General features: G+C 51.6%; 1 protein-coding gene across 3 annotated transcripts in view; it reads left to right on the top strand.

The window, feature by feature from the left end:
- The window catches only part of CDC42BPB (CDC42 binding protein kinase beta), a 92,221-nt gene that overhangs the window by 23,795 nt on the left and 44,556 nt on the right, over window positions 1-23,870 (top strand). For all 3 annotated transcript variants that reach the window (XR_012073843.1, XM_006209084.4, XM_031679413.2), the window contains exons 2-5: window positions 12,644-12,735; window positions 18,387-18,470; window positions 21,697-21,792; window positions 23,632-23,780. Coding sequence is in view for 2 of the 3 variants with exons in the window: in XM_006209084.4 (XP_006209146.3) it covers window positions 12,644-12,735; window positions 18,387-18,470; window positions 21,697-21,792; window positions 23,632-23,780 (421 nt within the window). In the remaining variant the exon portion in view is untranslated. The remainder of the gene's footprint in view (window positions 1-12,643; window positions 12,736-18,386; window positions 18,471-21,696; window positions 21,793-23,631; window positions 23,781-23,870) is intronic.

The raw sequence follows: 23,870 nt of genomic DNA, 5'->3' as shown, positions 1-23,870 counted from the left end.
CTGTTGTCCACATAACCCACTTGTCCTTTGGTATGCATGTGTGTGTACGACTTTGTCTGTGTCTCGCCCCGTTGAAGCGTGAGCACAGTGAGCTCACAGGTACGTTCCTGTCGCCCAGAGCAGCCCGCAGAGTGGGCGTTGATAAGTGCTTGCCGGGTTGACTGAGCTTGAGGCCCGTGAACAAAGCCCCGGGCCCTCACTGACTAGGGGGCAGCTGGGGCAGCGGCTGTGCCGTGGGCGGCACGCTCACTCGGTGCTGCGGTTCACAGAACGCGCTCACGCGTTTTCTCCTCGGTCGCTGCTCAGCCAGCACAGACATGCAGCAGCGTTCCATCCTCCTCCTGTACGGAACCCGCGGCCCCCCACGAGATCAAGATGCTCTGTCAGAGTTGGTGCTGGCTTGCCCTCTTTCTCAGTCAGAGCCCTCCCCACATCCCTGCGTATGCGCCGTGGGTCCCTCCTCCCCGCCTTTCCTTGCTCCCGCTGCTCTTGCCTAAGCCGCCTGCTGACGACGCAGGCACGCTCACACCCTCCCCGTCCAGCACAGTCGCAGGACTTCAGGGTTGATTTTAAAACCTGTGCCTTGACAAAGCTTTTACTTGTTCTTCCCTCTGCCGCTCCTCCACATCCCATTTCCAAGAAAGAAAAAAGATTGTAGGTTCCCTCCCTGTACCCTCATAGCTGGTTTCTTTTCTCTCTCTCTTTAACAACTTTATTGGGGTAAAATTCATAGACCATAAAGCCCACCCGATGTAGGCTGTTGCTTAAAACGCTTCATGGTTCTTACTTGCTTGTCCACGTGCTGTGTTCTGTGTTTCAGTCCCTGTTCTCTGCCAAGCCAGGGGGACTCTGAACGGCAGGAAGGTGCCTGTGCAGGGATTCCCAGTCGGACTTTCCTCAGTAAATGAGGTTTGAATTGAATTTGGACTGGAGGCCTGCATCCCTTAGGCCTTGCAGGGCACGTTAGAGGTGGGGAAGAAAGTGGTGCCTTCCCGCAGGACTGAGGAGCACTCCAGGACGGGGCCGGAGGGTCACCGTCAGCTGACACTGTTTACAGCAAGAGGAGCCCTGCCAGCCAGCGGGCGCTACGCCCGCGGTGGTCCAGGGGGACCGGCCGGCTCAACTTCTACCTGCCCACAGAGCCGGGCCTTTTTGAATTCACCCTCCTAATGAATAATTCCAGATGTTAAAGTGAAATTTCTTCGGAACTATCACATTTGAAGAACAGTGTAGTGAAGAGGGTGTGGAAGGCTTATGGTTTGAAGAAAAACTGCAAAGATGGTTGAAAGAGAACTGAGCAGTGTTGAGAGGAATGAGAAATTGTGATTGTCCCAGGTGCAGAACAGAAGCATCAACCAGGTCTTTTTATTCCAAGACCGAGTTGTTCTTTATTGGTAAAAAAATCAAGTGAAAGAAACAGACAAGTTTACTGAATTAAATTATGACTTTTTTTTGAGTTAAATTCTGGAATGGGTACATTAGAGGGTAAGAAAAACCTGAAACTAACCCCCCCCCCCCCAATATCTGTCTTGGCTACTGTAATCCCCAAAGCAAGAAGGTAGCTTAGGTGACCTGTTAGGGGAGGCGACTAGAGCTGGCCCTCTGACGGGCCGTAGCGCTTTCTAAGCCATCAGCTGCACCTGGTTTTCCCCGTTCCATTGCCGGAGACCACGGAAGGGCAACACGGCCTACCCCCCCCCCCGACCCCCAAGACCTGACTCCCCGGCCCTGAGACACTGCCGCAGCTCTGGGTTCAAGAAGCCGCGTGGTTGGGGCGCGGGTCCCTGGTTTTCTTGCTGACGGGCTGGGGGCGTTGCCGGGTTGGTGGTGGCAGTCGCTTGTGTCCAGTGTGAACCTCTGGCCTGTCATTCCGTGGCCACTCAGATGCTGTGGGTGGTCTTGGGAGCAGGTGCCCTAGGAAGTGCGCTAAAGGAGTGAGTTCCTGACTCACGTTCATACTCTGTGTAGACTTGGCCCTGTACCTGTCGTATTAAAATGAGGTCAGACAAAACAGAAAGAGAATGAAAACTCTTACATCAAACATTCTACTTACTACAGAATCTTTCAAAAGGGTTTTGTCTCATTTTCCCCCAAAGCAGTGGGGTAACACACCTGACTGTCTCTTTCAAGCGTGTCTTCAGCTCTTGGGTTTTGCCGGTCACTGTACTGCAGTTACTGACGATCCTTTGAGCAAGTTCTCCAAGCAGACCAGCTTAGAGGCCCGACCCAGCGGTGCCTGTCACGGCCTCTGCCTGAGGCAGAAATTTCACTTTAGTTGACCCTTGATGTTTTACATTTATCAAGAAATTCTTAAACTGGGCCTCACTGAAGAAAAGTAGCCATGCGTGTTGAATTGTGAAGGTCACTAGGACAATCAGAACGCTCTCCCCCGCTCCCGCAGTCACAGCTGCTCTGTGATGTGTGGTGGGGAGTCAGTAGAAACATGGGTTTAAGTGGAGGATCAGCGACGGCTCATCTCCGGCGGGGGGTGGGGGGAGGAGTGGAATGGAGACTGTCTGGGGTGGTTGGACCTTGCCGGTGAAATTTCCCTCCCTCTGCCAGTCTGGCAGGTCCAGCAGCCTCTGCTTAGGGCAGCCTCGCTGCTTAGGGCTTGCTCTGGGGCTGTGGGGGCCCTTTCCTGGGTGCTTGGTTTTCAGGGCTATTTGATGGCAGTTACTCAGTGCTGCCGAGGTGCCATCTTTGTGTGAGCTGCCTGGTAGAGCTTGTCTGTAACAAGCATACCTTCTTGGCTGGTAGTTTAGCTGGATTATGGGGTAATTTTGGTGGTACCACTTGCTTATTTATTATTAAATACGACGTGTAAATAATGCTGATACAGCTGATTAGATGGCGGTGTCACCCAGCAGTCATGACAGGAGCCACTGCTTGGTGAGAACTTACTGTGTACTAGGCACAGTGCTGAAAGCTCTCTGGGAGTTATCTCATACTCCAGTGACTTCTTGGATGAGCGCTGTTACTCAGCCAGCAGGTGAGGAGATGCCTTGGAGAAGCCAGGTGCAGCTGCCGGGCTCGCGCAGCGGCCCAGTGGTGTGGGTTCAGCACCCGGACCCACGGCAGTTGTGCTTGGCCTGGCCCCTGGGGCATGCCGTCTGCTTAGTGGTGGGACTGCGCTCTGGAGGAGCTTTACCCCGCCCTGCCCACTGATAACCGATGTTCGTTCTGGACCTCTGATTTTCCTTTTTCTTAAATTGAGAATATGTACAGTATGCTGCTTATGACTCATAGAAGAAATGGCCTGGAAATTGGCTGTCTCACTGGTGTAAACATCAAAGCATCATGCAGTCGCCTGTTTGTACTTGCGTTGTGTTTTTGTGACTTGTATAAGTATCCCCCACTCATCAACAATTAGGTTTTGGCTACTTAGCTTTTACGAAAGACCTACGTTAGCACCTATTTTGATACCAAAAGACATCCTAGGTTGGTTTTTGCTTTTAGGAAAAAAAGCAAAAGGTGAGAAAAGCAGACAGCGTTTATTTTGCATGCAGAGCACCTTTGTAGAGGCCTTACCCTCTGAGCAGTGAGGCGGCCCCGCCAAGCTCCCTCCCAGGAACCACCCTCTGCATCTCCGCGTTGAGCCACCGCAGCTCTAAAACGTGTCTGTGAGCATGTCTGCTTTACCTCCGTGCGTCAGTTAGCACAATGTGTCCTAGGGTCGTGGCTTTTCTGCTTCACCCACTTCAGCTTAGGGAAGGTTTCCTAGGTGCACTCTACTTTCAGTGGTGGGGGGACCTATGTGTGACTTGGTTGGCTCTGTCCTCGGTGTCGTGCTGTTGTGTGCTGGGTTTTTTTCCTTTTAACAAAACGTATTTGTATTCACATCAGCCAGGGAATTGGCTTTAGAAAAGAGACGTGTGCTGTGAAGGTCACTCGCTTTACGCCGGTTCTTCACTTTGACAGAGGGATCCTGAAGGACAGTGCCCTGTGTCTTGTGGGGGAGACCCGCTGTCTCGGGTCACTGCCTCCATGACTGGGGGCTTCACATGGGACGTGTGGCTTGGGTAGGAAGGCAGCTGATTCTAAGTGATACACAGCAGTGAGGCAGAGGGTTTATTTCATTAATGGCAGAGCAGAATGGACCAAATGGAGAGGGCCTGAGAAAAGCAATTGATCAACTATGGAGTGGAGGCCGGCCCCCACACTAGGTCTGGGCAGGGTCAGCCACCTTCACATGACAGCAGGCTGTTGGAATGCGATTTTTCCTGGTGTACGGTTGACTCAGTGCGGCCTCCCCACCCGTTCCCCACCCCTGCTTCTCAGATTTTCACTAACTCTGTCTGAACCCTGCTTGTCTTCTGAGTCAGTATTGGAGGGCTTCCTTTTCAGTCCTTTAAAATCTTAATTTGGATCAGGGTGAAATTTAGTGTTTGTTCACTCACAGCGTCACAGTTCCTGATCGTCAGCCTTTGTAGGGAGTTTGCATTTGGGGGACTTCGGGAGTTGATGGCCTTGGAAGATTCAGCTTTCTCAAACTAGTGATTGGTAGGATTTGTGACTGACTCCCTGTGGAGGATGGTGTTCTGTCATGCAACAAAAAATCTTGGTTATTAAAACAAGTAAAACTCATGTAATGTTTATATTGTTTTAAAAAAACTCATGTAATGTAATTTAAGCACATTTTGCAAAAACTTTTATGATGGGTGTTAACCTTCCATAGGTGTATCAGCGATCCGAAGTGTGAAAATGCACTTCCAGCTGCTTTGTGACTGTCTGCGCCTTCACAGCTGGTGCGGCAGAAGAGCTCTTGCCAGTCCTCCACTCCCTGGGGGGAGTGTATGCTGAGGGTGCTCAGTGGGGGTTCAGTTTGCACCTCATCTGCTTTTTTGTTCTGCCTGTGGCCACACTTGGGGGTGGTATTCTGGCCTCCTCTCCCCTCCGGGAGGAAGGTGGGACACGTGCTCCTGGCCGCCTGGCCTCCAGCCGTGGGACTTCTGTACCATCTGCAGGTGCCCCCCAGCGCGCTGTGGCAGTGGCAGGTCTCCGTCCCGTTGTCTCCACAGGACCAGGGAAGGACTTCCTAGGAGCGGAGCACCTGCTGTGGAGTGGACTGTTCACTCGGCGGGGGCTGGGGGACTGCCCCTCGTGTCCTCTGTGTGTCACTTGGCCTTTGGGCTTCTGTGTCTTAATTAGGAAATGTACTGTTTGGACTGGGTCGTCTGAAAGACTTTCCAGTTCCCAGCACATGGCGGCGGAGAGGCCGAGGCTGAGTCCGGAAAGATGACCAACGGGTCCAGTCCAGAGCGGGGAGGCCACGGGCCAGGCTGGAGAGGGCGGAGTGGGACTTCCCGGCCGCCCCCATGGGCCACTGCCCTGTGACACAGCCCTGTTTCCTCAGACTGCCCCTCCTTGGACACTTCTTCCCTCCAGTCTGATCTTACTTCCACTCTTGATAAACAGACCAAAGAAGGGGGACACATCAGTCTCTCATTTCTCAATGCTTTTCACTCAGCCAGAGATCACCCCTCTACCCCCAGTGCTTCCTGACAGAGCCTTTTCCTGTTTAAAGGGAACCCTGGACTCCCTGTTTCCCCTGACAGTTGGGATCTCATATTTGCCTGTGGTTACCCGAGACTGACTGATTTCGTTGCCTTTTAGGGCATCAAGAGAAGTTCTGTAGGGGACAATCTTGGGCTGTAGAAGGATGAAGAGATTAGGAGAGAAAGTTTCTCTAGTCAGAATACAGCTGTCTGAGGGCTAAGTTATATTCAGTTTCTTTTTCTGGTAGAGAAAGGAAAATGTCCCAAGTCGTTGAGTATCTTCTTACCTTAGAAAAAAGTGCAATCCCCCCCCCGCCCGTGGAGAAGGGAACCTTCACTGGTGACTGGTTGTTCAGTCAGCTGTGTTCGCTGTGTCCCCTTTGTCTTCCCCGTTTGCACTAGGAACTTGGGGAGCAGGGCCTGACCAGGTGGAGGTAGACCCGGCTTTGCTGGGCCCTCCAGCGCAGCGGGGAAGACGGCACTGAGCAGGTACAGGTGCGGGGCTTATTTATTGGAGGACCAGCAGGCTTCTGACCTGGTCACTTGGCTGGAGTCAGGGACCCCCAGGGATGAGTAGGAGCTGGTGGGGAGGTGTCCTACCCAGGGCTCTGCTTTGAAAGACCCAGGATTGAGTGAGGGCCTGAGTAGCTGAAAGACAGGTATGATGGGATCGAGGGGTGGAGTTGGGGTCAGAGGCAGGGCCCAGATGTGCAGCGTGCTCTGTGAGTGTTTAGACTCCACCCGGGAGCTACTGAGGAAAAGCTAGGGAGGAACCCTAAGCAGGGAGTCTATGGGATTATGTTGGGTTTGGAGAAGACAGTGCTGTGGGGCCAAAGGGCTGGAGGGGCGGGGGAGTGGGTGCAGAGACCCATTGCAGGAGCACAGGTGAGCCGTGGTGGCCTGCTCAGAGGGACGGGGCTGGGTGGCTCTGTGACTGATGGAGGGGATGGGGACTGGGGAGTGGTCTGAGACGGTGCCCAGGTGCTGTGGCTGCAGCTGTAGGTAAAGGTGTGTGTGGGGCTCCGTGTGGAACTCAGCCCTTCGGGGACATCTAGGCAACCTGGGCCAGTGTCTCTGAGTGGAGGGTGGCCATGCCTGTCATCCTTAGCCTGGTGTCAGGGGGCTGGAGCATCATCCGTGTCCAGCGAGTATTTGCTGACCCAGCAGCTTTTAGTTTTGTTGATGGAATGGGAAGGAGAGAGAATTTTACTCTTTCTAAAATTTATAATAGTTGTTGTGTTCGTCCTACGTAGAAATCTACCAGTACATTGTCACCGTGAAAATCAAACATTATCTTCAGCATTGCAGCTGACCCGCTTTCTTCAGGCTATCTGTAATGTCTGTCTTCTAAGAGAATCTTAATGTAAGTGTTGCTTACAGTGAACCCCTCATGGTGTTTTGGTGGTTGTGATTTTGCTTTGCATCCTGAATGTTTTAAGTGTATATGAACTGTGTTGCACCCCAGTGGATATAACTCATAAAATGTTGCCTGTGACGTTTTGCATTCTGCAGAGCATCCCAAGCTCCAGCGCGGTCAGTGAAGGAACGTTGGCCAACTGAAAAAGGGTTAAAAACGCTGATCCTTGCCTCCTCTCAGTAACCTCCACCTCCGGTTTCCTGGCAGTAGACTGGTTCTCCCCTCCCTCCCACCCTCATGTCAGCTGGCTATTCTGAAGCAATAATTTCCTGAAAATATGAAACAGCAGTAGAATCTTGTAAGAAAAATCAGTTTAATCCTTCACTGTCTCAGGCTCTGTAGCATGACTGAAGTCCTTGGATTCCAGTGCCGTGCTCCCCACCCCATCCTGCTCCCTCTGGCCTTACCCACACTGGTTCTTGGCACCCTTATGTTCATCAAGTTACTGAGGCTAAAAACCCAGCAGTCATTCCCAAGCCTTGTCTTGCTTCGCCCACATGGCAGGGACTGCATGTCCAAAGCAGAACCCGGGTGCAGCCTCTTCCTCACTGTCTCTAGGCCCGTCTCTGTCATTCCCTGAGCCACCCTCACTGCTTCCCGAGGGGTGGCATCCTCCAGCTCTGCCTCCATGCTACCCCCACAGCCTGCTTTCCTGATGGCAACAGATGACCTTGAAAAAGTGGTTAAAAATTTTTGGAAGCAGTTTTGGACTTACAGAAAAGTTGCAGATAGCAGTATAAAGAACTTCCTCAAGGATTTGAGAGTAAGTTGCTTACATGATACCCCATCCCCCTTGAATAGTTGAGAATATATTCCGTGCCAACAAGGTTAGTGTGTGTAACCACCTGTTGGCACAGTGCTGCCATCTGATCCTCCAGCCCCACTGAAGTGTCACAGATTCTGTCCTCCTTCGCAGCAAAGGAGCCTGCAGGGCCACACGCTGCACTTCCTTCTGTGCGAACAGTTCTGGCCGCTCCTTGACTTTTTTGACTGTGAAACCCTTGCAGGCCAGTCATTTTGTAGAAATTTAGGTTTATCTCCTATTTCCTCATGGTTAAATCCGGGTTACGTAACTTCAGCAGGAAAATCACAGAAGTGACACTTTTTCTCGTTGTGTCCTTTGCGGTGACCCAGTTTCATTTTGTCGCATCACTGGTGACGTTCACTCTGATCACAGACTTCACTGTTAAGTCACTTTCCGGCTTTTTGATCAGTAAGTATTTTGTTTGAATGTACTTTGAAATTATGTAAATACCCATTTCTCATCAGATTTTTAAAGTTTATTAATATGTCATTGTGTACTCCTGATCCTGTTTTATTTAAGGGGCTGGATAATCTGTGACTCCCAGTAGTAATTTGGGGTCACCATCATCCTTGGAGCACCTTTTTCTTTTCGGGCACAACAGGATGTTCCAGGCCCAGCCTGTGCTTTCCCGACCCAGCTTTGGAACTGACCAGGTTGCCCTGGTTTCTCTGCTGGAGAGCAGTAGTTAAAAACCAAGATCCACACTATATGCCTTTTGTCAGGGTGTTGCTGCCTCCAGCCCTCGCAGTAGACGGAGCACTCACCCAGGTGTGTCTGTGGTCCCTACATCCACATATACTGAAAACCATGAGTTCACACTGATGCCTCCAGTTCTAATCCAGTATTACAGGGTTTATTCTTCTCCCTAATTCGTAACTCCCTTTTCTGACAGTGAGGACTGGCTTGCATTATCCTGAATCTGTGTTGGTATGTGATGGATCCTTCTGTATGTGGCCGATCTCCTGTCCCCCTGACCCAGTGTCATTACCCAGTTTGGTCTCTGACCCCACTCCATGGGGCTCTGCCTACAGGGGGCGCTGGAGGGAGCCTGGAGGAGGGAGGAGGGACTTGCAGCTTCCTGCCTGCTTCCTCTTCCTTTGAGTGACACCTAAGCACCCTCTTCCCCTGGCAGGAAGGTCTGTGGTAGTGGGCAGCTAGTCCCAATTTGGGCGTTTTTCCACACTTTAGAGACCCGAGCATCAGCTGGCTAGCACACCCTCTCGGTTCCCTGGGTCCCCACCCTTAGGGCCTGCCTTTGTGCTTAGAGACCTCAGTGACCAGCAGACCCCCTCCCTCCCGGCCCCGAATTTCAGCTGTGCACAGCCTGTTGCCCAGGTTTCAGAGATTCCGGCTCCTTCCTTTGGTTCCCCAACCCTAAGGGCGGTGGTTGCTTCCTGCACCTGCTACCTTGTGATAATTCAGTGTTCCCGTTCGCTTTGTTAGTTACCTAGCTGACAGTCATTTCTGTTGAATTCCTTCAGATACCTGGTCTGGTTTCTGTCTGTTGACTCCATCTAGTGCGAACGGCAGGTTCCCTGACACGGATGACACCCCTCTTTGTCCTTTTCTCGGGTTTAAGTCCTCCGACCTTCCTTCGTCCCCTTGTGTCAGATTGATTTCATGGCTTCTCAGTACTTGTGTGGATAGCAGGGTGGTCTGCTGCTGTGATTAAATTTTCTATTCTGGTTTTAGCTGATGCAGTCTTAATGACTTTTACACACCACTGCAGTACTTTTACTATGTCCTTAGAACTGTGTTGAAATATTTAGCATTTTTCAAAACTAATGCTTTTCTCTGGATCCTTTTCAGTGCCCTCTGTTTTTATAAATGAGATTTCATTCACGTAGTTGATTTCCTGTTGCCTGATTTTCTCAGTTTCTTTATCTTAGGACTTGACTTTCCTGAGTGGAAGCTACGGCTTCCCCGGGTCCCACTGCCAAGTAGGGAGGAGTAGGCAGGACCAGGTAACGGACCGCTGGACCACTGAATTATGTATAGGCGATTAAAACTAGGAATGAAGATAAACACTTCGTATCATGCTCCACAATACTCTCAACAACAAATAATGGGTTGACTATTTTAAAAAGCCATTTAGCCAAAAATAGGATTGACTGTTAGATCTTGAAAGAGTTTATAACTTTCTAAGCCTTAATAACAAAATGACAAAAGAAAAATGAATTTAGTTTTACTAAAAGTGATACTTTTATTAATAAAAGTAATAATTGCTATAAAATAAAAATAACGTAATTCAGATAAGAAAGGCAACAGAATGGAGAATGATGTTTACAGCTGTTATGACCAACAGAGCCAAAGTAAAGCACTTACACAGCCGATTACAGACCCTCAAGACGTGATCGGTGAGCACATGTTATGAATGGATGATTAACATCATGGGGCACACAGCTGGGTATAGGAGGACATTATCTCATCAGGCACCAAAGGGCCGTCATTTTCAAAGGAAGAGACAACAGCGTGTGGTATTAGGGGGATGTGTGACTCAGGAGATGCAGTTTGGAAGGCCGATTAGGAACCAGAACAAATGTTAGCACCCTTTGGAGAGTCCTGGAGTTTCATCCTAAAAATTAATTTAAAATAGTAAAAAAAAAAATCTGTGTGCATGAAAATGTTCATTGCAGATTTATTCACCATAAGAAAATAATTTTAAAATTTTGAGTGTTTAACCTCTGTATTCAGCAAACACACAATTTTTAGTCATTGTGTGTCAACTTAGTGAAATATGCAACTGTTACAATGATAGTTGAGTAGTACAGAAACTTGGAAAGTGCAAGAAGTGAAATAAAAGCAGAAAAAAATAGCTGTGCAAACACCGTGTCTGGTCACGGGCTGGAGTGGGAGCACACGCAGCTACAAGGCTCATAGCACGGTTATGGGTGGGGTTTCTTTGGTTTCCATGAATATTGCCAGTTGATTTGCACATTTAAAACATAGCTAGCAAGTCTTGCGGGTCTTTGGGTTTTGCAGAACAGTCCGGAATGACGTGTGGAGCCGCTGCTGGAGGGGCATTTCCACCATGGGCGCCCGGTGTGGTCCGTAGTGTGGGCTCATCGCAGCTGACCGTCGGCGCTGCTGCTTCCCAGACTCTCTCCGTCAGTGAAACGGAACAAAAGTCAGATTTGTTGGGAGTGTTGTTCTTCACAGTACAATAAAAGGCACCCTTTGTTTCCCCCAAAAGACCCCAAGAAGGGTGGTGGTCTTAGTGGCTGTGTGAGGTACATATTTATCCATTAGGTATTTGGGGGATGGATATTTTGGGTAATAGTTGAAAGAAAGAAAGATGAGTTGTAGGTGATCTTTTAAGTTGTAGCTGAAGTGTTTTCATTAGCCTGGCTTTCCCCCTCCCCATAATTCAGGCCCTGTGTGTTCTGTTCCCCAGCTCTGTGCTGGGAGCGTTTACAGTGACGGTGGTAGCACTCCTCTGTGATAGGCACCAGGAACTTTCTGGTGCTCTGTCTGTGGTTCCTTGGATCAGTGAATCTCGATGTCAGACTGTAGTCTTAGGAAGAACTATTGAAGGAGAAAAAAATGTAGAATTAGGTTAATAATATGGAGCTCAGTTAGAAGCCCAGGAAATCCAGGTAGCAGGTTTGGGGGAGGTACTTGTAGGTGCACAAGTGGTTGTAAGAAGCAGCGCAGGAAGAGCTCTCGCACGTTCTGCCCAGCTTCCCCCAGTGGGAGTGCTTGCAAAGCTGTGATGGTGGAGGATGTGAAAAAGAGCCACAGGGAACAGGTGAAGCTTATTAGCATGAGCATGGTTGTACGTCTGGAGGTGAAACTAAGAACAGGGGTGAGAGACACGAGTGAGCAAACACTGGGCTGAGGGCGGGATGGACAGTGGTCAGGAGGGCTGCTTCTGGAGTCAGAGCACGTGGCTTCCACTCCTGGGGCTGCTGTGACAAATTACCACAAACTGGGGGGCTTAACATAGCAGAGATTTTTTTCTTTCCTCTCACAGTTCTTGAGGCCAGAATTCCAAAGTCAAGGTGTCAGCAGGGCCATGCTCCTTCGGAAGCTCCAGCGGCTAGCTAGTCTGCCCCGTCTCTTCCCACTTTCAGGGGTGTTGGCAGGTTTTGGTGTTCCTTGCTTGTAACTGAATCACTTGAATCTGTGCCTCCATCTTCACGTGAATTTGGACCAAAGACACGGAGACTTTCCCCTCTGTGTCTTTGGTCCAAATTCCTTCCTTTTATAAGGACACCAGTCCTGCTGGATTTAGGGTCCATCTCATTCCCGTGTGTGCCTTCATCTTAACTTGATTATATCTGCAGAGACCCCACTTCCAGATAAGGTTACATCCACAGGTTCTGGGTGGACATGACTTGGGGGGCACCATCCAGCACAGGACACTTTCCACTGAAACCTGGCTCGGTTTCCTCCCTGAGGATGGACGTGCGGACCACGGAGAGCATTGTGGGGTGCTGCTCCCAGCCCTGAGTGAGGTTACTGTTAGGGGCTCTGTGTGGTTATCAAGGATGGTTTCCGCGCTTTGGAGATACCATTGTCCTGGAGAATGTCTTGTGTCCCAGCTGCCCTGTGGCTCGGGGAGCTCGATGGTATCCAGTGCTGGTGCTTGTGTCTCAGTGGTGGCTGTGGACCAGTGGAGTGCCCTGGTCAGTCGCTTGCTCAGTGGGACAGCTTAGCTGTAGTGATTTTTACCAGGGGATCTTTGTTGTGATGGCATTTGTCATAACAGATATATTGAAGCACAGGTGCCAGTGTAAATGTCCATGTTAATTTACCCTAAATACCGACTTACCCAAACTTCACGTTTTAAAAAATATTCATTTAAAAAGTAAACTTTTTCAAAAAAAAATAGTATAACTTAATGGAATGCCCCAGTCAATTAAAATTTTATATATTATCAACTTACTGAATTGTTAATTTTACTTTTTTTTTTTTAATCTGTAGCTAAACCATTTACCCAGCTGGTGAAGGAAATGCAGCTTCATCGAGAAGACTTTGAAATAATTAAAGTGATTGGAAGAGGTGCTTTTGGTGAGGTAAGAGAAACTTCATTTTGTTACCTTTGCCTAGACCGCGAGCACCGCAGCAGCCCCCACCAGCGTTGTTCAGGTCCTATACGTTGATTTGGGGATGAGATGATTATCGGTATCATTTGGAGATTTCTTGGTGGATGAAATCTGAAAGATAGAATTAAGAAGAGAAAAATAAAAACGAAAGCTGGTGACTGGTGAATTACCCTGAATATTGTCTGGACCAAAATAGTTCTTACAGACAAACAAGTTCCTAAAAGTTCCGTTTGTCAATTGAAAACCGCCTTGGCAGCCATCTCCTAAAAAAGATGCAAGGGGTGGCATCGCGGTGGTCCTCATCGTTCGCAGCTTGCTCACCATGCATCAGTCCTGGTCCCGGGTGTGCGTCCGGTGCCTGCATTATTAGGAGGAGAGCAGCTTGTCCCCCAGGTCCCTCACCAGCCACGGCACGCTGCCTCCGCGTGGCCTTGGGCGTGTTGTCCCCCCTGCCCTGGCTGGACAGCCAGGCGGGGAGGCCGCAGGCTCTGTGTGCAGCACCTGCCTCGGCGGAGGGGCTGTTCTGCCCCAGCCTAGACTGCCAGTTCCCCCCGCGGACTAGGGTCTCAGGATCAGGTGGCTTTGCAGTTAGTCATTTAATTGGAAGGCATGACTCCTCTCTGAGGTTTTAGCCTTAGTGCGCTGAGCCTGGGGGCTGTGCGTGGTCCTGGCAGGGGAGTCCAGCTGTGAAACGCTCTGGGTCACATCACGGCCACGTGTGTGCTCTGCCCAGCCCTGTAAAGGGCTCCTGCTGTGAGACGGCGTTCGTTGTGCAGGGCGCACGCTGTATGCTGTGCAAACCACGCATGAACGGGAGCAAAGCAGCAGTTTCACGAGGTGGCTGCTGGGCTCTGAAGTGTCTCAGAAGACGTCTCAGCATTTGATGATCCTTCAGCTGCCAACACCTGACAACGGCGTGGCTTTATCTGCGGGGCTTCAGTAGGGAGCACAGGAAGTCTCCTCCAAAACGCTTCCAGTGCCTGGATGAGAGAGCTCTGGCCTGCTGAGCGGACGTGGGCAGCTGTGTCCTCGTTTCTTCCTTGGAAACTCCCTGGCTTCACATCAGACCCCAGCCCCAAGTTCTTTGGCGAGCCCCTGCCCCGTCCTCATGCCTCCCTCCCCCAACACAGCCTCGTCTTCGTACTCCCTGCTTCCCCAAGCAGTGGGTGGAGGGAGCGGTGCCCCTGGGGGGCCACTTTGGTGGCCGCCTTGTCCCCTGGGATGGCAGCTCCTCCCAGGCCAAGCTCAGAATGACCCTGGCTCTGGGACTCCCTGGCCAGACTTGGCTCTGGGCTGCCATGGGACAGGGAGGTTGTTGGCTGCTGCTGCTGCTTTTTTTTTTTTTAATTGAGATATAATTACATGTAAAATACACAGATTGGAAGTGTATGGTCTGAGTTAAGACAGATGTCTACACCTGTGTAACCAGCACCTCAATTGATATAAAGCATTTCTGTTTCCTAGAAAGTTCCTTCCTGTTTCTTTCCAGACCCCCCACCTCCTGTAAGCCCCACCTCCCCAGGTGGCAACTCTCCTGATTTCCACCAGTAGGGAACTAAACTTAAAGGTACACGGGCAAATTGAGTTCTGCAGAGAAATGGCACAGCTCTGAGCTCTAGGTGGAAATGTGATGATGTAGATACGGTTCATGGTGTTGTTTAGTGAGAAGAAGGAGAAAGCCTTTTAACACGAAAACCCCATTCAGTTCAGTGTATGTGTTCGCTGACTGTCTCCCTTGGTCCAGGAGCTGTGTCAGGCTGTGGGCCCACGACCAGCGAGCCCCAGCGTGCGGCGCTCTGTGACGACAGTCGGCCCCTGGAGGGTCAGGAGGGGCAGGAAGAGACTTGGGGCCAGAGAGGGAGAATGAGAGGACAGGAGAGAACGCTGTCTTGCTAAAATAGTTTACCGTTATTTTTAGGGCCTCCTTTGCCAGAGAACTTAATGTAAAACTCGGTTTTCTGAGTTTCAGGAAGATGGCATTGATCACCTTTCAGGTTCCCCTCAGACTGAGAGAAACACGCCCTCGCGCGGGCCTCTGCGCAGCCCTCGGCTGCTCGCCTTTGCCTTTGCTCCCTCTCCAGGCCTTAGCAGCTTCTTTGTGCCCCGCCCAAGTCATCCCCTCCTCCCTCTCTGGGCCCCGCACACCAGCCCTCCTCGCCCGGCGTCCCTGGCCACCTGGCTGCCCTCCCTGCTGTAGCTAGAATTTGGGGTTCTGAGCTCATGTTAGTGCCACCACCGTTGTTCCCTGGGATATTCTTATAATCACGTAGCTGAAATGTGCCCAGTTCAGCTTCTGCCTCTTACAACACCAGGCAGATCACAGAAAAGAGGACACTCTTAGTCATGGTTGGGACCAGACACGTCCTTCACCTGTGGATCTAGTTGAATTATTTTTCCTAGTGACCAGCCCGGGAAGGTACGACCTGTGCCTCTGCCGTGGTGCACAGGTGTGTGTGCCCACAGTGCTGAGCCGTGCGTGGGCTGTTTGAGAGCCCTGCCCTCTAGACTTTGCAGGGTCCGCAACACAGTTGTATGTCACGTGTAGTCAGTGCGTGACGCTCATACCTTAAAGTTGCAACACCCCCCACACACGCAGAGTTTAGAGAAATGCTTCTAGACTGTGGTTTAAACAAGGGTGGAAATGTGGGCCGTTGCCCTTCTTCAGCACAGTGGCTTTGGGAACACCCTCTTTCCCCCGTCAGTGTCTCAGGGACAGCGGTCCAGGGAGCTCCTTCCGCCCGGGTACCCCTCTGGAGGGCTAGTTCCCAGCTGTGTAGTGTGCTTCCCGGGGTTTTGTTTTTGGGGTGACAGAAGCTGGCAGTTGATGGCTGTGCTGGGTGCCCTGCTCAGCACCCCAGGCCTCAGGTGTTTTCAAAGACGTGAGCACCTCGAAACCTTCCGGCCACCAGCGGCATGGCTGCTCCACCGGGACATGAGAACCTGGGGCCAGGAATGGTGGGCCTGGTCACAGTGGGCTGGGAGCGCCACTTGAATCCCGCCTGCCTGACCAGAGCCCCCGTGTCCAGCGGCTCTGCCCTGCTGTGTCCCTCGTTCCTGGAATGACTTAAAAGGAAGCAGAGCTGTGCAAGCTGTGTTGAGAAACAGTTTCAAAGTAACAGAGCTGCTGTATGGAGAGAAGGGCTCACAGAACAGTCTGACCCCCTTACCGCACCCCCTTTTGTTGACATTTTGTTTCATTTGCTTGATCATGTTATAGCTGAGCTCTGCTGGTGCCCTCCCTCCGTCTCTCTCTCTCTTTCTCCCTCTCTCTCTCTCGTGTGTGTGTGTGTGTGTGTGTGTGTGTGTGTGTGTGTGTGTGTGTGTGTGTGTGTGTAACTTTTACAAAACCGCGGGGGCTAATAAAGGCTCTTGACCCCTAATACTTCGGGGCCTGCTTTTTAATAGGGACTGTCTTTTGCATAACCACAGTTCATGAACTTCACTTTGAAGTGGATGGAATACTTCTAATCCAGTCTGCTGTCCTACCCCGGCTTTGTGTTGGCCCAGTGATGCCCTGTTTTCCCTTTTCCCTCCTTCACTGGGGGGGCTGCTCTCATGCTCCAGAATCATTTTTTAATGTTTTGTAAAATTATTTTGATTTTTATTTGTTTGTTGAAATGTCTGGTTTTGAAGGTATTTTTAGGATCATCATCTCTCTTTGAAGCAATTACGACTAAGTTTTTTGACCAGGGAGAAATTTATGGCAAACCAAACTAGATTATTTTTTTTTAAGAAATTGTTTCTTTTAAAGTTGTAGAGAAAACTTGTTGGTTTGGGGTTTTTTTAACATTAAATTTTATTTCTGCATTTCACTTTTACATATTCTTGATTTGCCAAGTGTTTTCCATGGACAGTTACGTTCTTTTTCCTTCTGCGTATTTTATCAGAGCCATCCTGAATGTTTTCTGAAGGTCTGTGCCCTGATAAGCCTCTCCTAAAGATTTAGGCTTCCTTGTGTTCTGAATCTCATCGTCAGCAGGTTCTGGATCACTCATGACACTTGGCATTTTCAAATTTTGTTATTTTCCTCAAATGTATCATCAGCTCTACCATTCTTGCCAAGTTAGATCATTTCTGTACTATGTAGCTTTTTTTAAATACGGATACCTCACCTGTCTAGATGGTAGCTGGTTCCCAGGAAGACATAGATGCTTCTGACGTGATGACAGGCATGTGTCCGGAGTTCGGAGACCTCCCAGCGTCTTTATTTAGGCTCTGTTTATTCTTGATTTATTCAGAGTCGTAGGGAGTTTGGCCTGTGGTCTCTCAGACAACAGCCACTAGACAGCAGCTCAGGTGTGGTGTGATGAGGGAGAGGCATGTGGAGTGGCGTCGAGGGGGTGACGGGGGGCGGTGGCGGAGGATGATTTCAGGGCTCACATGGGCAGGGGACCCGGCTGGAAGCTCAGCCCTGTGCAGGCTCCGGGGTCACACCAGAGCACGCCCACGTGAACCCCGTCCTCAGGCTCAGGGAGGGTTATAGTTGCAGGGGACCGTCATTAGCGCAGTCGTTACAAAGCCTGCCCGAGGGGAAGGCCTGTCTAACCTTTCTGAGCCGCAGGTTCCACGTCTGTAAAGTAAAGACACTAAAAATGGCCACAATCCAGGACTGTGGAGAGGGCTCATGAGAGAGTGTGGCCGTGCTGCTCGGCACATCCCCAGCACATGGAAAGTGTGTGTGAGCTCTTGTGGTTACTTTGACGATGTTGTTCTGTGGTGTGTGTTGTTTAGGAAGCAAGAAAGTAAATAATTCACTTTCAGAACTCTTCGTCCCATATCTGCACTGTGGCTGCCTGCCATTCGCAGCGAAAAGGTATAGAAGTTACCTTCACTGCCAGTACGGTTTTGTGATGGGGACTTAGGTCAGCGGATGATTGATTTATGTAGTGTAGAACGTGCCGTTGGTTGGGGCAGACGTCACATGTGCTGGCAGCAGTGAAAGAGCTTATTTGAGACTTAATGGTGACCAGGGGTCCAAGAGGGCTTCCTGGAAGAGGTGGCATTTGAGATGTACCTTGGAGAACATGGCTGACAGCCAGCACGCTAAGTGCTGTGTACCTCACTCCATTCCCAGCAGGTTAAACGTATCGGCTGATCTGACCCTCACAGCAGTCTTAGGCCGGCCTGCTGCCATTTTCTGGTTGGAGAAACTGAGGCACAAAGAAGTGAATTTGCCCAAGCTACACTCCAGAGCCCACACAGTTACTCAGACCACCGCTGTGAAGAAAAGATCCCAGGGGCAAGGCCTGGCGTATGCAGAGGCTGGCGGTGGGGGAGAGAGGTGGAGCGAGCAGGAAAGAGGGAGGGGACTGGGCCCTTGAGTGCAGGGGGAGAGCTGTCCCCAGACACACAACGTAGAGGATGGTGAACCCCCATGTGCACCCACTGTTCAGCGGTGACATGTTTTGAATGAGCAGGTGAGGTCATTCGGGAGGCAGTGTGGCTACAGTCAAGTTTTGATGATGAAAAGGGCAAATCTTTATTTACGTAGAGAACTGCTTTCCTTTCCAGGTCATTTTCCAGGATTTCCAGGCAATTAAGATTTCACTGCAGTGATGTGAAACATGCTGACCTTTTGTTCCATTAACTAAGTTTTGGTTAAACTCCGCTTTGTGCTGCAGGTTGCTGTTGTCAAAATGAAGAACACGGAACGAATATATGCGATGAAAATTCTCAACAAGTGGGAAATGCTGAAAAGAGCAGAGGTAAGCATGAGCGTTACCATAAATGAACAAGTAGGCGCTGGCTTACGTCAGGGGAAGGGGCTAAGGAGGCCGGCGGGGTGAGAACCCAGCGTTCACAGACCTGGGCCCTCCTGCCCTGGCAGGAGTGAGCTGCTGCTGGTCTCCAGGACCGCAGCCTTCCCTGGGTGCCTGTCCCTGCAGTGGCCTTGACTCCTTCTCCCTCCCCGCGCTCCCCTGAGCATCCCCCTCAGGTGTCTCTGCCAGGGCCCAGGGAACCTTCGTGGAAACTTGAGGCATTTATCTCAGTTCTGCCCCACGTGCAGAGGAATTATTGAATTTGGAAATGTTTATGTCGTCCCTCCTTGAGGGGAGTGAAGATTATAAATAGATGGCTGCCGCCCGACCGTTTTCTTTCTTCTTCGTCCATCTCTGTGGCTGCCCTTTCGTGCCCTCAACCCTGTTCCCCAGCCCCTCTCCCAGCCCTGACTGAGACACCGGTGGTCTGCATCGTCCCCAGACTCCCTCTTGGCATCTGTCTTCACCGCCCACCCTGTGTTCCTCCATTTCTCATTCACCTCAGAGCCATGGGTCCTCCTTTCCAAGGACACGTTGCTGGTCCACTTCCCGACCACGCCCTTTCTGATCTGCACGCCGCACCCCCACCCCCGGTCCTTTGTCCTCTCCTTCACGCACCCCTGTCCCCAGCGCCTGCCCTCTGCCCAGGCTGCCCGCAGCCATGGTCTCCCCTGTCTCCTCCGCACACCGGCTTCCAGAACTTGCCACCTCCTCTCTTGGAAATTCCTTGTTGGGTTTCTGGCCTCTCTCATGCTGTCACTCTAAACCGTCCTAGTAATTCTAGGTGCCCCTTTGTTCTGAGAGTTCTTCCTGCCGGTGCTAGCCACTGCCGCGGGCAGACAATACACACTGCTTGTCTGGGCTGGTCGCTGCTCTGAGCCTCAGGCCCCCCGACGCGGCGGGTGCTCTCACTCCTGCGTCCCCGGCATCTCCGGTTTGTCGTGTCCGAGCCGCTTGTGGTCGTTCTCCTTCCCGGTTGCACCTGCGTCTGCTTTCCGGCTGCGGCAGCGGCTCGGGGTCTCACACCCACTTAGTGCTCAGCAGGTGCTGGTGGGCTGAGTCATCCCCGCCCTGCAGCCACCTGGGCTCGAGAGGTGGGTGGCCTATGGCTCAGCCTCCACGTGGCCCCACTGCCTTCCTCCCCACCAGCTCCGCTGGTCCCCTCCCCGCCCTCACCCCCAGCCCCCCCTTTTCATGTTGTCACTGGCACGTTGGCCGACATGGGAGACTCACTGAAGCAGTTCTCCTGTGGGAAAATAGATAGCTGCTGCCCCAGGAAATCTGAGGGAGGAATAAGGTGTTTGAGGAAAGAAATACCGACAGCAAATTCTGTTCAGGTTTATATTCATATAGAAGTGACTTATGAAAGAAGGTAACTGGGCCATAATTAACATGATTTGTTGTGTTAACCTCTGGAGTGAAGTGTGTGTGTGTGTGTGTGTATGAATTTGTTAAATTATAAAAATCCTACGGTTAGGGAGAAGTGATTCTCACCTTACCATAGTGGTTAGTACCTACCCAGTTGTTGCGGTGAGGGAGCACATTTTGAGAGTCAGTGTTGTTTAATCTCAGTCTAGGTGGCACAGGTCCTGTTTAATTGGCGTGCTCAGCACTAAGTCCAAGAATGTTTACTTATCGTGATGGTTGTCCTGGAATGTGTGTGGGTGCGCGCGTGTGTGTGTATGTGGAAGAGAGATAAACAGTGTAATGTAGATACTTAGCTATGATACTGGTTGGGGTAATTTTTAAATTTGTATTTAACTTAATAGGCTGCTTTAAACATTTACTTTCAAGGTGCTTGATTTCTAAAAGTCAGCTTTAAAGAGGTGGCCACGGAAAAGTCGCCACGCAGCGGAAGTTCGTAGCTTGTAGAGCAGACTAGGCCCTTGGCTCATTTCATCGGGTCAGTGAAGACGCGGAGAGCTTGCTCTTAAAGCAGAGCTGCCGAGGCTGTGTGCTGCCTGCGGCACTGCGCTGGCGGCCCCGGGCCAGGAGCGGGCTTCACCCTGAACCTTGAGTAGGCGGGTGCTGGGAACACGGGCCGCCTGGTGGCAGCAGTGTTGCAGGCGCTCAGGGTTCGGCCACCCTCACCAGGCCCGGTTTGGGGCGGCAGTGGTTCCAGAACCACCGGTCTCCTCACACGTGGATGTCGTGGGCTGATGGGAGGCCCATGTAAATCCTCCCGTCTGCTTCAGTTCGTAGAATGGGACACCTACCTCAATTACATTTTTGAAAGAAAAAACATTTTTAAAAATCTTAGGAAAAAAGAACGTGTGGAAAACAAGCTCTGACTGTCAGCATGAGACTGCATGTGAGACGGGGCTCAAGGCCTGCGCGCTGGCGCTCCACTGGGCCTGCTGTTGTTTCTGTTCAGCTTTGCAAGTTGCAGATAGAAGGAGTTAAAATCTTACGTGCTCATGAAAGAAGAAGTCTTACTGTAATTATGCCAAAGACCTGATTGCTTTAAAATACAGATTCCACCTGTGTACTAAAGCTCTTTTTAAAAAACCTTAGCCTACAAGATGGCCTTTTATCTATGTGCTACAGGCCACACGTCTTCATAGCAGAATCCTGTTCCGTTATGTGCATCAAATAAATCATGTACTGCAGATAGTCATGTTTCTTGGAAATAATCGACCCAGATCAGTAGTTCAGATCCGTGAGCAGGTGTGTGCCTGCCCTGCCAGCTGTGTGGCTCCTGAACTATAGATCTGTGACAGGGGCTGCCATGTGGGGCCGCCACACCACCGGCCACCCCCAGGGGGCCCTGGACGCGAGGGCCCAGCTAGGAAGCTGTAGCTGAAGTGTGCACATCAGCCAGGTGGGATCTCAGGTGTTGGCCATGGAGGTGGCATGTGTGGAAGGGACAGTGGGAGCCCACAGCGGGGAAGTGAGTTCTGAGCAGCGCTGGGCGCAGTGGTTCACGTAGAGGGTGGGGGGGGGGCTGGAGCAGGAAAGAGCTGAGGAGACCAGATTGGAGCCACCTGGGGGGAGATGAGGGTGCATCTGCTTCCCAGTGAGTCTGCGAGGCCAGGCTTCCCGCATCCTGGAAGGTGGGGACACTGTCTCCAGTGCCTCTGTCCCAGCGGGGCCCCTCTGCTCAGGACTGTGCTCTGCAGGGCACTGTTCAGATGGACGGACACAGCCCGACTCTCTCCCTGATTCTTTACAGACGGCTTGCTTCCGGGAGGAGCGGGACGTGCTGGTGAACGGTGACTGTCAGTGGATCACCACGCTGCACTACGCCTTTCAGGACGAAAATTACCTGGTATGTGTGGGCACCAACAGCTTCAGGGCTCCATCACAGGGCATTTCACTGACATTTTTGACTCCTTTGTGCTGCCACTAAAAGATGAGTAAGACGCTTTGGAATTGAGGTTGCTTAAATATATATTTGACAGATAAAACCATTGAATTACATTAAAACAAACCCCGTCGTGTTCCTCCTAGTCTCTCTGCACACGTGCCTTGGTCGGGAACGCCACCGTTGGCCCAGCGGCTTCTGCCCGTCATTCCCGGGTCTGGGTCTGCGTCTGCGTGATGGTCCAGGCACAGGAGTGCCCTCCCCGCAGGGCGGCTCCGCTCTCTTTCTGCGCCCGTCACTCTGACATCACTGTGTTCGTCTCTGGGCTTGCTTATGGTCCCTGTCCCTCCACCTGGTGGCAGCTCCGTAGAGGAGGGGCCTGTTACCTGGAGGGAGCCGACAAGGTTGTTACTGAGAGTGAGTGAGTGAATGAGAGTCCTGTGTGCAAGCAGAGCTGTGCCAGGTGTAGGAGAGACAGCCGACGGCTGACACGGGGCTCTGGCCCTCCCAGCTCGCTGTGGGTTGCGGGGTGGGTGACAGAGCAGGGAAGCCTGGTTGAGGTGCCCGTGGGTGGGGAGGGGCAGGGAGATCCGGGAGGCTTCTGAGGTGGGGTCCGTTGAGGTGAGTCTTGAAAGCTGAGTCTGAGGCAAGGTGAGAGGTTTGCTGGTAAAAACTGTTTGAGGGCAGGAGTCTAAGGTGAGGGCGTCTCCCCCTTCCTCAGGTGGATGAGTTTCCTTTCCTGGGAGACCCTGCAGCCTCCTTTTAAGGTCACGGCTCAGAGTCCAGTGGCTCAGACTCACCTCTCAGCTCTGCCACTGGCCTTCCCTCACCTATAGACCGCGAGCATGACTGCCTGCGCGGGGCTGCTCTGAGGACTCAGGGACCCGACGGGCATGGGGTGTAGAACCAGGGCACCGCACGTCGTGGCTGCACACTGAGCGGCAGCTGTCAGTATGAGGAGCTCAGAGCAAACGAGGCAGTGCTGTTTCCTCTCTTCCATCAGCTGAAAGCTAACTGCTCAGACCCGAGCATCCCTCTCTTAAAAGGAAACTGGCGTCAGAGAAGGCAGTTCCTGCTGGACAGCGTCTCCAGCGGGCTCTGTGCTCGGTGGCCCAGCAGCGGGGGGTTGGCTGCCCCTGACTCTGGCTGTGCCCCTCTGGCCTACAGGTGTCCCGCTGGGTCTCCACAGCCCCAGGCTTCCTCCATCACGGCCTTCAGAGCCAGCCGGAGCCGCTGTCCTCCCAGGGAAGGCTGCCCAGCACCTTGGGCAGTGCCCCTCCTGTCACTGGTTTCTGCTCCAGCAGAAAGGTTCTCTGAGCCTTCCCTGGGGGCGAGCCCGGGAGCACTTACCTTTCAGTTGGTACCGTTTTTCTGGTGAGAGTTGCCAGTTCTGTGTGATTTTAGATCATTCACTTCCCTTCTGTGGTCCTGCGTCCTCTTCCTGTGACAGCAGAGGCTGGAGAGATTCTCAAGCCCTGTAGACCTTGACGGACTCTTTCTTATGCTTCCAATTCGGTCACCAGCGTTCAGGGCGCCTTCTCCAGTGTCAGACGCTTCAGGCACCTTTTCCACTGATGGCGTGTACGTTATTCATTGAAATCTGTTCTCTGCCAGATACATCCCCTGAAGCGTAGCAGTGTCCTGGCGCGTCTGGGGGCAGCCTGGGCGGCAGGCGCAGTGGGAAGCAAGCCGTTGGTCCAGACTTGAGTTACGAAGCCTCCGCGGTGGAAGCTGGCCCTTTAGCCGTTAGGTTTAGCTGTGACTAAATACCGTGTTCTCTGCCCTTCCCTTCCCCATTTGTAGTACTTAGTCATGGACTACTACGTGGGTGGCGATTTACTGACCCTGCTCAGTAAATTTGAAGACAAGCTTCCAGAAGATATGGCAAGATTCTACATTGGTGAGATGGTGTTGGCCATCGATTCCATCCATCAGCTTCATTACGTGCACAGGTGAGCTCCTTTTTATGTATTTTATGGAAGCCACATTTACTGTGTTAGATATTCCCTTCAGAATTCCTGAGTCGTAGAGCCCGGGCTGCG

This window comes from Vicugna pacos, chromosome 6, assembly GCF_048564905.1.
Source record: "Vicugna pacos chromosome 6, VicPac4, whole genome shotgun sequence".
Taxonomy (NCBI): domain Eukaryota; kingdom Metazoa; phylum Chordata; class Mammalia; order Artiodactyla; family Camelidae; genus Vicugna; species Vicugna pacos.
The sequence above is the reverse complement of the archived record's forward strand: the minus strand, read 5'-3'. Positions and strand labels throughout refer to the sequence as shown.